At 37.1% G+C, this 15,201-nt stretch overlaps 1 protein-coding gene and 1 long non-coding RNA gene across 2 annotated transcripts; one reads left to right on the forward strand and one right to left on the reverse strand.

The window, feature by feature from the left end:
* Positions 1–10,133: 10,133 nt before the first annotated feature.
* On the reverse strand, positions 10,134–11,936 carry LOC107304994. The gene is made up of 3 exons (XR_001551081.1): positions 11,760–11,936; positions 11,641–11,667; positions 10,134–10,574 (listed from the first exon to the last, which is right to left on the reverse strand). It is a non-coding gene; the product is annotated as an uncharacterized LOC107304994 (long non-coding RNA).
* A 1,344-nt stretch (positions 11,937–13,280) lies between these two features.
* Positions 13,281–15,156, forward strand: LOC102719914 (clavaminate synthase-like protein At3g21360). The gene is made up of 3 exons (XM_040526359.1): positions 13,281–13,827; positions 13,960–14,213; positions 14,669–15,156. The coding sequence occupies exons 1-3, from the start codon at positions 13,450–13,452 to the stop codon at positions 15,030–15,032; spliced, it is 996 nt and encodes a 331-aa protein (XP_040382293.1). The 5' UTR covers positions 13,281–13,449; the 3' UTR covers positions 15,033–15,156.
* Positions 15,157–15,201: the final 45 nt, after the last annotated feature.

Raw genomic sequence — 15,201 nt, forward strand, 5'->3', positions numbered from 1 at the left:
ATAATGTATTTTTGTGACGCATAATTAATATTATTAGTTTGTATTCGAAAATACTTTTCATGATTGTAATTTTATGTCAAACTATTTATCTTAACGTAATATAATATACCTTATATTTGAAATGGTTAGACCAGCAATAATAACTTTGAAAGTGTATTTATTTTATTTTCAAAATAAGCGTATATATAGACGTATATATAGACAGTTTAAAAATATACACCATTAACAACTTGAGAAACATGCTCACGAAAAAAGAGTGAGTAACTGTGTTGTAGGAACAAGTTCAATATAGCGAACTATTATCTATAAAATTGGTACTCCCTCCGCTTCACGGTGTAAAATTTTTTAGTCTTGTCTAAATTTATATGGATATTAATAAATCTAGACATATATAAATTATATATATTCATTAATTAATAAATTTAAACAAGCATATAAAATCTTATATTATGAAACGAATGCGTAAGGTAGTTTCTAATATATGCTATACTTGTTTCACTTCTCTTATCCACAGTTTGTTAAAAGTCAGTGTTTACAGCTAGGTATGAATTTACATAACTTGTTTGTCTTATCTATCATTTACTCACTCCCCGACTTACATATAAATCTAATATGTCAATTTTTATAATCCGCTTGTATTATATTATTTATACTAAGGCCGTGTGGCACCCTATGTAAGATAACTTAATACTCTCTTTTTCCGCGCGCATGTTTTTAAACTGCTAAACGATGTATTTTTTGTAAAAATTTTCTATTGAAAAGTTATTTTAAAAAACCATATTAATCTATTTTATATTTTTTTAATAATTAATAATTAATTAATCATATACTAATCTATTACTACGTTTACGTTTTCCGTGGTGGATAAGTTAACATATCTACTCCTCGACCACCGAACGGAGCCTAAATTTAAGCTCGATCAAATGATGTGAGGGATTTGTCAATGTGGCGCACGTGAGACCATCACCGACCAGACCATCTTAAGAGGTCATTGCCAGATGATATATTTATAAATAATAATAATAATTAATTAATAAGTATTTTAATATATTCTTAGCGATACATAAAAAGCGAGGATGAAAATAAACTTCAAAATCAGCTTTAAATTTAAGATAAAAAATACTATCATAATATAATAAACCTATTAGATTAAGTAAATTTATTGTAATACAAAATTGCTTCCAAAATTTTAGCGGTTTGATCAAATCCTACTCTACATGACGAATATTTTTGGCCGAAGGGCTTATTAAGGGGGTGTTTAGATGGGACTAACATTTTTAACCCCTGTCACATCGGATGTTTAGATACTTATTATAAATATTAAACATAGGCTAATTATAAAACTAATTACAAAAATAGAGCTAATTTGTGTGACAAATTTTTAAGACTAATTAATCTATAATTAAAGCATGCTTACTGTAGCATCACATAAGTTAATCATGGATTAATTAGGCTCAATAGAATCGTCTCTCGAATTAGTCTGAGATTATGGATAGGTTTTATTAATAGTCTACGTTTATCATTTATAAAAAGTGTCTAAATATTTGATAGGAAAAGTGAGTAAGCTACCCGCCAGTTCTCCCTGTGTTCCTCTCCGGTCGTGTCCACCCTGTCTAAAAAAAAAACGTGTAGATCCCGTTGGCCGTTCTTTCATTCCTGTGGCCTAATGTCATCCTTAATGTAAGTTTTATGGACACGATTATTTAGAGTGACATGTCATTTAAAAAGTTTGAAACTAGGATGAAACACCCCTCTCTCAATGCATAGTTTTATCTATTGTTGTTTCCTAGGTTACATGCAAGACACAGGCTATCTAGGTAACAGTGTATAGATTTCATCCCTATGAAACTCATTTTATCTCTCTCTTTATTAATATTTTATCACATTATCAAAAATAACTATATAGCATTCTATTTATTGCTCATAAAATATCCATTGAGATTGACCTAACTACATAGCATTGTACTTATGTCGTACACCACCGCATGCTCCCTCCACTTGGCAGCACAACCCACCTGGCCAGCCAGCCAGCCCACAATATCACGCCAGCGACGAGCCGACGCGATGATGCACCGCACCGACCGATCCGATCCGCGCTTTTCTGATACAAGTACTACACTTCACATGCATTGCGCCCCTCGATTTCCTGTATGAACTAGGAGTACTGGAATTCTGCTCATTTTAGATATGTTTCAGATTTCATGTTTTGCCATTTCAGTCGTGGAGTACATCGTTTCACCCCAATCTAATTCTAAGCCATAATAGCTTGTCGGTGATAAAAAAAAACTTTACTCGTAAAATTGTAAGTTTCATTGTTCAGTGACTCATGTAGTTCTCAATTATAAGCCATCAACAATGAAAAGGAATTATGGATACGGCTTTATGTGTGTATTTATATAAGGCAAAAGTTAAAAAATAAATTATAATAAAAAAGCCTTGAAAATCAATTCCAAAATAAGTTTTAAAATTTGATAATAGGTTTTAAGCCAAAAAGAAAAACAATAGGAGCACGGTAGTCCCACGAAATAGGGCCGGAACCAGAATTTACTTACGAGTGAGGTAGAATTAGTACAATTCACATATATTTAACTTTTATCTTTTTTAAAAAAACTGAAGGATATAACTTTAATAAATGTTTAGACATAAAAGCAGTGCTCTAAACCAATCTGTCGTCCTCCTGTTACCGCCCCTGCCGTGAAACACATTCATATATCTACCTACGTAACTAGTCGTGGCTACTTGGAGAAGCTACACTTTCTTCAGTATTCTGTCAAATGAAAGCTCGAAACTTCGAAAGCCTCTCGTTTTGGCTGCAAGACAGACATGCCTCTTGCAGTCAGCACCAACGCCCCCTTTTTTACGACGCCCAAATCTATGGGTGAATCATCGTGTAAAATAAGTTTATTTTTTCAGTTTTTAGATATAATGTTTGTATCTTCGTTTTATTTGAATATTTTTATGGTTAATATTTTTATTACTATTAGATAATAAAATATAAATAATACTTCACACGTGATTATTTTTAAAATTTTCAAAATAATACAAATGATTAAACCTAGATATAGAAATCAATAAATCTAAGTTTTTTTTTACGGAAGCAGTACTACCGAATACCGTGGGATGGAATCAGTGGTAATCAGGGCCACACAAATCAGTACCACTGCCAATGCTCAATCAAAGGTGTTGATTTGACATGCGGCGATTCGATCTTCGACGTGCACTGGCATGGCGCCCAAGTCCACAGAACCACACGATGATGGTCCACGGTGCAACCAACCTCGCAAAGCTTTTAATTGCATACTCCTACTTGCTACCCCAGTCATTTGGAGCCACCAATCTTGGGGTTTGCTACTTTGCTCCATCCTAACCCCAGCTCATAATTATTGGCAGGCATGTGCCTACAGGTGATCAGCCAGATGACGTGGACAAGTGAGAGCAAGTTCAGTAGCATAGCCAGCCCGTTGCCTCTAAATTTTCTAGAGTCAATTTAATATTCATTTCATACAATAATTATATAACTACATAATTTTCATCTTTCATACACACATGTGTCTTAGAGTCTCTGTTGCTTTTTCCTCTTCTCTTTTATCTTCTTAAAATATGTTTATAGTCTGCTAGTGCACCTGCTCGAGCAAGCAAACAAACCTTGATGTGTGCAATGCAGACCTTGCTGAGGCCATGCCTATGGACCAGTTTCAAGTAATTTGGACATGTCTTTTTAATAACAAAGTGAAGTTCTGTGTGTTTCGTTAATAAAAGTGATGTTCTTTTACGCATTTCTTGAATTCAGCCAGTGTTAGAGGTTATTTGATCAGTTTGGAAAGGGAACTGATCAAAAAAATGCCCAGAATTGGAAAGGGCAAGAAAATCGGAATCAGAAGAAGTCCCAAATTTTGGCTAAAGAAAGACTGTCACCTGAACGGCTGAAGAAGTTTACCTACTCCCCAATAAACGGTATGCATCATGTGAACTTTCTTATATAGAAATTTTTTAAACAATTGATTACATTTCATTTTTTAATATTTAATAACTAAGTAATTATATTCCTCGTTTTACATCAAGATAATCTGCTGATTAGCGGAAAAGAAGGCAACCTTAAAAACAATAAGTACAAAAAAGGGAAATAAAATCCAAATCAGGGTGATATCGGGAAAACACACTCACATTTTTTCCCTACAAGTTATGAAGCCTAAAAAAACACATAAAAAAGATTCTCGTTGGTTTGGCACTCTACCGTGGTCTCCGCCGATGAACGGCTTCGGTATACCGTGATAAGATGGTTTAAATTTGAGAAAAAAATTGGTAGAAAAAATATATGTGTTAGAGATTAATTCGGAGTGAAGTTTGGTACAAGAAATAGATGAAAAGAATAAATTTACGAGCAATTAAAAATTTATTAGTGAAAAAGGCGGGAAAAGGAAATTTATAATATTTATTAGGTAAAATTTATTTGTAGGTACATGTTTATATGAAAATCTTGACATGAGGGTAGTATTTTCGATGAGATTGACCTGTACACATGTATGGATATGTTTGTACGTTGTCCGGTTAGGTTATTATGAAAAATAAAAGTTATAGCTATTATTCGTTAGTTCATACTGATAGCTTCCTACATCAATTAATTTAGTTAACATCTGTATTTTCCATGGATATGTATGCAGCACAAATACACATAATTCTGGTATAAAATACATGATTTAATTGTTAATAAATGAATACATGTGTATTATGACAAATAGAATCTCGGATTTTGTGTGGGAGATGGAGAACCTCTGATCATGTCATGTCGTAACTATCATTAACTACTAGTTTCCTATTTTCTTTATAATTGATAGTTTTTTCTTTTTTTATAATTTTTATCTCGGTTTATACCGTCAACCGTTTTCGCTCGAAACCGTGCGTTTTTGACTACTTACCGTGCGGTTTATACTGTCCAAATTATTTTACATTTTACGTGCCTCGGATTTGTACAAGCCGCGGTTATCGCGAGAAATCACGCGGTTTTGACTCGAACTGCACAGTTACCGGATTTGAATTCAATTTTTTATTCAAATTTATCATGTTTTTGGCGGCGTCCGCCGTAACCATGTGTCCACCGTCCCGCTGACATGAACAGCTTGCACGGTAAAGGAAACCCCGCTCCTAACTCGTCCTCACAGCATCATGGGGGATGATGTGCCGTGTACCCCTTCTCAAAAATCCAATTTCTGTGAATGGAATCGGATAATTGGACGTTCCAGTCATCTGATTTTTTTTCCCTTAGGCTTATATTCATAAGTCAAAAATTAAATTTTAAAATTTAAATTTATAGTTGATTTTGAGATTTTTATTATAGTTTATTTTTAACATTTGATTTTAGATTACTAAGGATAAGGACAAGTATATAATAATCTTGCCCATAAATTGTTTGGCCACATGGCAAGTGTAAAGTCGTATAATGTGGTATGGAGGGAGTGCGTATATCCAGCTTAGAAAAGAGACAAAAGATATCGTCCATTGATGAGCAAATAATGTTGCATTTTGCACATATTATCGTATCACTTGTATTGTTATGTATGATATATAAGAAACTAAAACCGGCAATGAACTGTATGAATTTGCTGAATAGACAACTTAATCTGTATATTACAATCAATCGTACATTAACGACGAAAAAAAATCCTAAAATAAACTTTAAATTTAAGCTTAGAGATTTAATATTTTTTATTTATAAACATAAAAAAACAAAGAGGTAAGCGGTGACTTCAACTAAAGATGGCATTCTCTTATATGGTAATTAATTTAAAATTTATTTTCTCCTATATAATAATCAATTTGAAATTACTACCTCCACATACCTCCACATCCTATTAAGTTTATTTTCCAGGTTTTAGATATAATATTTTGACTGTTTATTTTATTTATAATTTTTTTACGATTAATATTTTTATTGTTTAGGTAAAACCTGAATAGTAACTTATGCATCAGTATGACTGTTTTTCTAATTTTTTATATAAAATTTCTAAATAAAACAAATGATTAAATATTTAGACACATAAATTAAAAAATAAAATAATCATGGGACAGGACGGTCGATAGCAGAAGCTGCTTCTACAGCTCTACTGGTAAAGTTGATGGGAAGAAACCACACCACCTACCCCTCCCTAGAGCAGGCAATGCGGTGCGGCAGAGCAGACGCGTGGCGCGAAAAGGGGCGTGCATTTACTCGCGCGCCGCGGCGAGTAGCCACCTGCACGCCACCGCCTGACCCGCAGGCTTCCCCTCCCATCTCCTGTCCACCCCGCCCGCGCTGTCCCCAACCATAAAAGGCAGCCTGAGCAGGAGGCCCCACGAGAAACGGGGCCCACGCGTCAGCGAGCCGTAGCAGTTGGTAGTAGGTGACGGGAGCGGAGTTGTGGCCTCCCCTGGGTGGCGCCTCTTCCCCCGACCCCGACCGCGGCCGGTCCACGTGACGCGACTTCCCGCCCCACCACGAATCTGGGGCCCACGCGTCAGCCACAGCTCCTGATGAGTCCTCTTGCTCTCTCTCCCTACCGCAGTTTCGTCCGTGACGAGTCCTCGTTAATGTACTCCCACGCACGAATCTCCCACCAATCTCATCCGGTGACTGTTCGTGGTTTTTGAAGTAAAATGTTAAACAACATATTTATAAAAAAAACATGTGAATAAAATTTTTAAATACTTATTTTTTAGCAATCTAAACGCCAAAGTCGAAAATAAAATATGACAAGAGAATCCCAAATTTAAATTTAGTTTTATAAATTTTAATGTTAGCTTATTAAATATAAAAAGAAGGAAAAAAATTTAATGCAACAATGCACGTTGCATACTGCAGCGGTCGTACGTACGGGCAAGGCACCTTGTGCAGTACGTGCGTGCTGTGCCACCGCCCCCGCCGAGGCGCGGGTCTCTCTGTGTGCGTGGTTTCCCTGGGTTTGGTTGATCGTGTCTCTGATTCAGCGGGGAATGGAAGAAAAGAAACAAACTGAGCTCGCTCACAATGGACACCCCATCCTTTCGCGTTTGGATTATGTTTATGGATTAAAATTTAAATATTTAATTTTAAAGTTAAAGTTAATTTTAGTTTTTATTAAATTTATTGTTTATATTGACTTTTATATGCTACGAACATATATATATATATATATAAAAACTTTATTTATAAATTATTTTTATCTCCAAATATATCATTAAGGGCTGTGCCCCGCTGTTCCTGGGCCCAGAGGCTCTCGGTAAAGGCTGCAGCCAGCGTTAAATGTGTCGAAGAATATCTAAATATAAAGTTTCTTTTTCTTTCTTAATATGGATGTTATCTTGGAAAAATGATATAATGAATGTCCTGCTAAATGTTAATTTTCAGTCTTCATTCTTTATTTTTGGATGAAGGAATACCTCCGGGATGCTCTAGCTGTCTAAGGTGCCGTTTAGATTGAAATAATTTTTGGAAGAAGTGTTACGTCAAATGTCAATTTGACAGGATGTCGGAAAGAGTTTTGAACGTGAATGAAAAAACGAATTTCACGACTAGCCTGGAAACCACGAGACGAATTTTTTGAGCCTAATTAATCCGTCATTAGCACATGTTGGTTACTATAGCACTTATGACTAATTATGGACTAATTAGGCTCAAAAGATTTATCTCAAAGATTTCTTCCGTAACTGTGCAATTAGTTTCTTGATTCATTTATGTTTAATGTTTTATTTAGATGACCAAAGATTCGATGTGATGTTTTTGGAAAAAAAAAATGAGAACTAAACCAGGCCTAAGGGGGTGTTTGTTTCTAGGGACTAAACTTTAGCCCCTAGTTACGTCGGATGTTTGTACACTTATTATAAATAGTAAACATGGTCTATAAATAAAACTCATCCATAATCCTAGGCTAATTCGCGAGACGAATCTAATGAGCCTAATTAATCCATGATTAGACTATGTGATGTTATAGTAAATATTTGCTAATTATGGATTAATTAGGCTCAAAAAATTCGTCTCGTGGATTAGCTCTCATTTATGAAATTAATTTTCTTATTAATCTATGTTTAATAATTTAAATTAATGTCAAACATCCGATGTAACCTGAACAAAAAAAAAATTTAGTCCCATCGACAACCCCTGAGTAGCGGCACACCGAATTCTTATTCGTGACCGCCGCTACACTACAGTAACATTACAAGTGTTGGCTGTTGCGCTTGTATCCGACGCTTCTGCTCCGTTTGCTGCACCACTATTTGATCAGCTGGAATCGCTGTAGTGTAGATCAGAGGGTGAGAGCTGCTACCACTGCACACGGCTCGCGCGTGATTGCGAAAGGCACCCATCCTTTTCCGCCGGTACAGCCGAGGAGAGGATCCGCCATTTCTCCCAAGCGTGTGAGGTCGCCACTGATTCCACGAGATTCGCTTAATTGTCATCGCTTATTAACGTCGCCGAATCCAATTATTTATTGCCCAAAAAACAAGAAGGGAATCCTTATTGGACGCCCAAAGGCAAATTCGATGGAGTCAGCAAGGCCAGGAGCAAAAAATATGGATATGGACATACGGGGATATCCTTTTCAGCTCCCTCGCCGTAGAACGAACTCTCGTAGGAGTGGCACAAAAGCTACTATTAGTAGCTAGTAGCAGAAGAAAATGCTGAGAATATGTGCTTCGGGTTTCTGGTTAGACACCAAAGAAGGAGTGGTAGTTTGGGTTCTCATAAAAAAAAACCATACAACATATTTCAGATTAAAATAATTTGTAAATAAAAAATTTATGTAAGATGTTCTTAGCGGTTCAAACGGTAAGGCTGAAAAATAAAATTCGACGAAAAAACTCAAAATCATTTTTAAATTTAAGATTGTAAATTTAAATTTTAGGTTATAAATATAAAAAAAGGGAAAAAATACTGTGCAATTAACTGAATCTTCCCGGTCCACCCACCAAACACCTGAAAGGTGCCTGCAGTTGTTTTTTTTAAAATTTTTGTCTTCTTTAATTTCTGCACACTTGAATGGACAAATGGAGATGGAAATGAGGCATGCAGCTTCACAAATCGCAATCACAATTCACACGGGATGGAAATGGCTGCTGCTGACTGCTGAGTGCGTGCTGACTGGACAGCATCGATATGTACGACGGCGAGACTGAGGGGGTGTTAAGATTTTTGAAAATTTTTGAGAGAAGTGTTACGTTAAATGTTTGATCGGATATCGGGAGAGGTTTTCAGATACGAATAAAAAAATAAATTTCACGGCTAGCCTGGAAACCGTGAGACGAATTTTTTGAGCCTAATTAATTTGTCATTAGCATATGTTAGTTATTGTAGCACTTATGGCTAATCATGGACTAATTAGGCTGAAAAGATTCGTCTCAAGATTTCTTCTGTAACTGTGCAATTAGTTTTTTAGTTCATCTATATTTAATATTTTATTTAGGCGTCTAAAAATTGTTTTGGAAAAAAAATTTAAGAACCCTGATTCTTTCTGCTAAAAACCAGTCAGCGCATGTGTTCCAGGAAGCGACTTTTTTTTTTATATATATGCGAAATGACAATGTCTTCCTTCAATAACGCACGGGTCACGCAAGCTATGGATCGTCGTCTACGGACTCAAATCCTGGGAACTGATCACGCAAGGAAATACGCAGTCGATTTGTACAGATATAACTACAAAGATATACCTCCGTTCCATAATAATTTTATTTTTCGTTTTTCCATCTTTAACGTTTGACCATTTATTTTATTTAAAAAATTTATACAAAAACTTAAAAAAATTAGTCACGTATAAAGTATTATTTATATTTTATCATCTAGTAAGAATAAAAATATTAATCGCAAATTTTTTTTAAATAAGACGAAAGATCAAAACCTTGTATCAAAAAACTGAAAAACCATATTATTTCAGGATGGAGGTAGTATAGGACAAAGGCTACTTTTTTTGTTTGATAAAAAATAAAAAAAATAAAAGATTATCTAATTTTTGTTATAGCTATTTTATTATATAAATAATTAAATTAACTGATACAAAACTTTAAAAATGTCATAATTAACTTATATATCATTTGTGAAAAAAAATGCTATTTAGCAGGTTGAAGGCATACGCTCAAACAACAAATAATAACTCGCAGTAAAAGAACGCAGCTAAAGTTGGTGACCGGCTTAATTAGTTGACCACTGATATAGCCAGCTAGAGGAGAAGCAATATATTAATAGAAGTGTATGTGTATCTAGCACAAGGGAAAGATCATGATCAGTGGATGCAATAAAGCACAAAAAATCGCAGAAAAATGTACTAAAGCACACAATCATGTGCAAATATTTTATAGTGGCAGGAGAATTTCAATCTTGAGACTGCTGCTAGTCTTAAACTGCACTAGCTGCCAACGGCCTGAGACGGTAGACTCAAAATCTATGTCCGGGAAACAGTTTTTGATGTTGTACAGCCCCAACCGGCCCATCAGGCCCATGGTTTGTAAACCTTTTTTAGTGGGCCTCGTCACAAAGCTTGACAGGGTGTAGTTCAGGACAGGTCCTGAACATTTAATATTGGGGTGCTGATGGAGAACTGCACCTGCAAATTCTACCTGCGGCTAGCACACTGAAAGGCCAAAAATTATTAGCATCGTCTTTTCGTCCTATATTAAACATACTCCCTCCGTCTCTAAATAAGACAAACTTTTGATTTCCGTGTCTAGCGTTTGATCATTTATCTTATTTAAACAAAATTTAAGAAAAAAAAATCACATGTAGAGTACTATTCATAATTTATCATCTAATAAAAATAAAAATATTAATCGTAATTCTTTTTTAATAAGACGAAGAGTCAAATATCGTTGTAAAAAAAGTAAAAGATTAGCTTATTTTGGGACGAAGAGAGTAAGTGAAATGTTTATTGACGATTAAAAAATAATTTATAGATAAAATTTATATATTTATGTTCTTAGCGACATAAAAGTAAATGTTACAAATACACTGCAATGAAAAAACCCCCCAAAAACAATTATAAATTTAGATTTTAAAATTAATTTTTTTAATAATTGTTTGTCTTTTAGACTTGTTTTTTAAGATCTCTAAGAACACAAATAAGTTATTGTTTATAAATATAGTATTTGACCTTTTACTAAAAAGCCAAACGATCAATCACCCCATGAGAGTCGTTGATTTTTGGCTAACTACTAGTACCTTAGTTTTTTTTTCACAATGTTTGATCATTCGTCTTATTCAAAAATTTAGTATAAATATAAAAAATGATAAGTCATGCTTAAAGTTTTTGATAATAAAGTAAGTCACAAGCAAAATAAATAATATTTTCATAATTTTTAATAAGCCTAATGGTTAAATATTGCAAGAAAAAATCAAACATCTTATGAAAAGGAGGGAGTAGCTAGCTAAGTACACTTCAGGTGGTACGTACTCTGTATATATAATTTTCAAAATATAATCATCTCTAGGATTTAAATCTTATACTAATAAGTATATATTTTTGGAATTTATACTACTAGTTATCCAATAAATAACTTTTTATTCAATTTTTTTTCATTTTATCGTCACATAACCTACAACTATACATTCCTTATTTGCTGAGTAATATTATTGTATTTTTTCTCAACCTTATTCTGTTCTAAACAAATAAATATTTATTGAAATAAAGATAGTAGCAATACCTGACTTGCATTCATGTCTGGATTGACCTAAGGGGAGTTAAAACACACAAGTTTAAAAATAGAAGAATACGCCAAAGCAGCGACGTATCCAGAATTCTAAAGGTTGGAGGGTGGGTTACCTTATTCCCCCTCCTTGTAGTTTTTTTATGGGGTATCCAGCATGTGTGGAGTGAGGTGGGAGAGGGGACTAAACGCCCCCACACTAGATCCGCCTCTAGCTACAAGATCTCAATTTGATCGTTGCATGGTCATCTTTTGAGTTTGAAACGCTAGACCATGCACTAGTGAGTAGAATTTCTTCCTACTACTGCTAGCACGCTGAAAATCGAATAATCATGCATATCCCATGATCCCTAATACGTGTGGGTTGTGGTCACGCGACAAACGTGTGTCCAGTGGCATGGTCGGAACTTAGAAGCAACAAAATTTACTTATTGAAGAGAGCCAATAATACCAACATTTCAAAATTTGATAAAGGGTACGAGAAATATATAGTGCAAATTTATAGAGCTAGGAGCGGCGTAAATTCATTATCTCACTTTATAGAATAGATTTTTAGTAGTTAATTTTATTATTTACACCATTACGTAGCTATAAAAAAATCAGATAATCTATCTTTCATACGTTAAAAAACATATAAAAACACCGGTAGTTGTGGGTCACGATGTATTAAGAGTTCGTCCACGGGGCTGAAGACAAGTATGGGCTGGTCCGGTATTTCGGCCTAGTATAGCGTAACGAGTTGGGCCGTTCCCGTCCTCTTTTTCTGTCTATTTTACTTTTATTTTTCGTCATGTCGTGCACGGTGCACACTGCGATCAGCAACAGCAGATGGGCCGGCACGCCAGGTAGGCCATAGGCATGAGCGATGATGGCGTCAAGCTTCTGACTTGGGTGTTAGAGAGACGATATTAAGAACAAACACTTTAATACTTCATTCCTCTCAAATAGCTTCATTTATCTATGTTGTTTCAAGCAATAATATAGCCAAACATTTAAAACTTAGACAGCTAATATTAGTTTAAAAACACTATAACACTAGGTATAGATCTGTTAAAAAACCGTACTAAATTGTAATTGTTAAATCGGAGGAAATTGAACACCCCCCACTTTATCAAGTCCCAAACATTGTCTCCAATTTTATCTAGTGTAAATGTTTGTTTTAATTTTTTTACAAAGTTAAATAGAATTATTATTTAAAAATAAAATTATTTTGGGATAAATATGAAACAACAAAATGGTTTTATTTTCAGACGGAGATGTTACAAAATAAAGCTACCTAGACACAAAATAGAGTGGTAATGGTCCAACCATAATGGACTACTTCCCCAAATTAACTTTATTTTTCACGTATCTAACACGCACCAACAAAAGGGAACATAATGTCATTCTCTTTGAATCATAATGCAATTGTCCGTTATTTATCTAATCATAATTAACTTATTTTGAACAAAAACGAAAAAAATGATCTTTTTATTATTAACAGAGGATTATTAGAGTAGAACGTGATCAGTAACTTGTGCAGAGCAGAAGTGCAGAACGGCACAACACCTGATGCATGTGGCCATCACGACAAGCGCGACGAGTCGTCCAGCTTCACTGAACAACAAACAAGTGATGATCCCGACATGCCAAATCAATCCAACCTCTTCCCCCCACATTCGAGAATCCGTCCACGTTCATCCAAGCATCACCCCCCAACCAAAATCCAAAATCCCGACGCCTCGTCATCGTCTTCCACCTCGTCTACCTCGCGAGGACGAACACCACTCGGGGTAACGGATTAGCCGAACCCTGAGAGAGAGAGGCATGGTGGCGCCGGCGGGGAGCTTCTTCGAGGAGGCCGCCCTCCCGGAGCAGCGGCTCGTCGAGGGCGTCGCCTTCCCGGCGGTGCTCGTCCCGAGCGCCGCCGCGGCCGGCCGCGGCCTCGACGAATTCCTGGACGCCGCGCGGTCGGAGAGGGCGCCCCGGGTGGAACCGCTGCTGCGCGCGGCCGGCGCCGTGCTGCTGCGCGGGTTCCCGGCGCGCGCGGCGGCGGACTTCGACCGCGCTGTTGACGCCTTCGGGTACGACGAGCTCCCCTACGTCGGCGGCGCGGCGCCCCGGACCAACGTGGTGGGTCGGGTGTTCACCGCCAACGAGTCGCCGCCCGACCAGAAGATCCCCTTCCACCACGAGATGGCGCAGGTCTCACCACCATAGAATCATCACCAGCTACCCATCTTACTAACAAGCAATGAAAGTTTTACAAACAATTTGAATTCGATTGATTTCAATAAACAAAATGTTTGAATTCAAATTTCATATACTTTTGTTTAGGTTCCAACATTTCCATCGAAACTGTTCTTCTTCTGTGAAGTGGAGCCCAAGAGTGGTGGGGAGACACCAATAGTGTTGAGCCACTACGTCTACAAGAGGATGAAGGAAAAGTATCCAGAATTTGTCGAGAAGTTAGAGAAAGATGGGCTGATTTACACCAGGGTGTTGGGAGAGGGTGATGATCCATCTTCTCCTATTGGCCGTGGATGGCAATCTACATTTCTCACCAAGGACAGGGCCGTTGCCGAAGAAAGGTCCGTCCTTTTTCTTCTGAAATCTTCCGTAAAACTCATAGAGTATATCGTAATCTTGTTATGAATTCCGAATGGTTGCATTCAACCATATATGACGTATCATTGGCCTGCATGATTCAATTAACAATCGGTGAAACCACAGAGTTCAGTTCTGGGTGACCATTGTCTTCGGTTATTCTACACTCCAAAAACCCTTCAATAATCCAACCATTTGAGCTGTTCATCACGGTTCCCTCAGCACACCACACATATCATACCACCTGCTGTTAACTGATGCCCCATCTTTTTGCTTCTGCGTATATGCTTTTAAGCCAAAATTGAATTTTTTTAATCTTAAATTAGAGTTGATCGTAAAAATACACATAAATTTTCATTCACAAATTATTATCCGTTTGCAACTATGCCATTTGGCCAAAGAATCCCCCCCTGAACTGTCATTCTGTGAGTTGTGCTAGGGCTGCGAAGCTCGGGATGAAGCTGGAATGGAGCGACGACGGCGGAGTGAAGACGATCATGGGCCCGATACCGGCGGTGAAGTGGGACGAGAGCCGGGGGAGGAAGATATGGTTCAACAGCATGGTGGCCGCCTACACCGGGTGGAAGGACGCCCGGAACGACCCCGTCAAGGCCGTCACCTTCGGCGACGGCTCCCCGCTGCCCGCCGACGTCATCGCCGGGTGCGGCGAGATCCTGGAGGAGGAGTGCGTCGCCGTCCCGTGGCGGCGGGGCGACATCCTGCTCATCGACAACTGGGCGGTGCTCCACTCCCGGCGATCCTTTGAGCCTCCTCGCCGCATCCTTGCCTCGCTCTGTAAATGATCTTTTGAGGCGTACGTGAAGAACTTAGATTGCAGTATGTACGATATGATTTGCAGTAGTAGCAGGCATGAACTCGATCTGAATAATGTTGATCTACCAAGAATTTGCTGGTTTGGATTGTGAATCTGTGTATGCTCGAAAGGTCTACGAGACTGCAGAGCTGAGAGAT

Source organism: Oryza brachyantha, chromosome 1, assembly GCF_000231095.2.
Source record: "Oryza brachyantha chromosome 1, ObraRS2, whole genome shotgun sequence".
Classification (NCBI taxonomy): domain Eukaryota; kingdom Viridiplantae; phylum Streptophyta; class Magnoliopsida; order Poales; family Poaceae; genus Oryza; species Oryza brachyantha.

What these genes read in the sequence shown, in the direction of transcription:
- LOC102719914 (XM_040526359.1), top strand. Translation starts at nt 13,450, where the DNA reads ATGGTGGCGCCGGCGGGGAGCTTCTTCGAGGAGGCCGCCCTCCCGGAG. An exon ending in TCCACCACGAGATGGCGCAG is followed by an intron (nt 13,828 to 13,959) that starts GTCTCACCACCA and finishes ACTTTTGTTTAG; the next exon opens with GTTCCAACATTTCCATCGAA. An exon ending in AGGGCCGTTGCCGAAGAAAG is followed by an intron (nt 14,214 to 14,668) that starts GTCCGTCCTTTT and finishes GAGTTGTGCTAG; the next exon opens with GGCTGCGAAGCTCGGGATGA.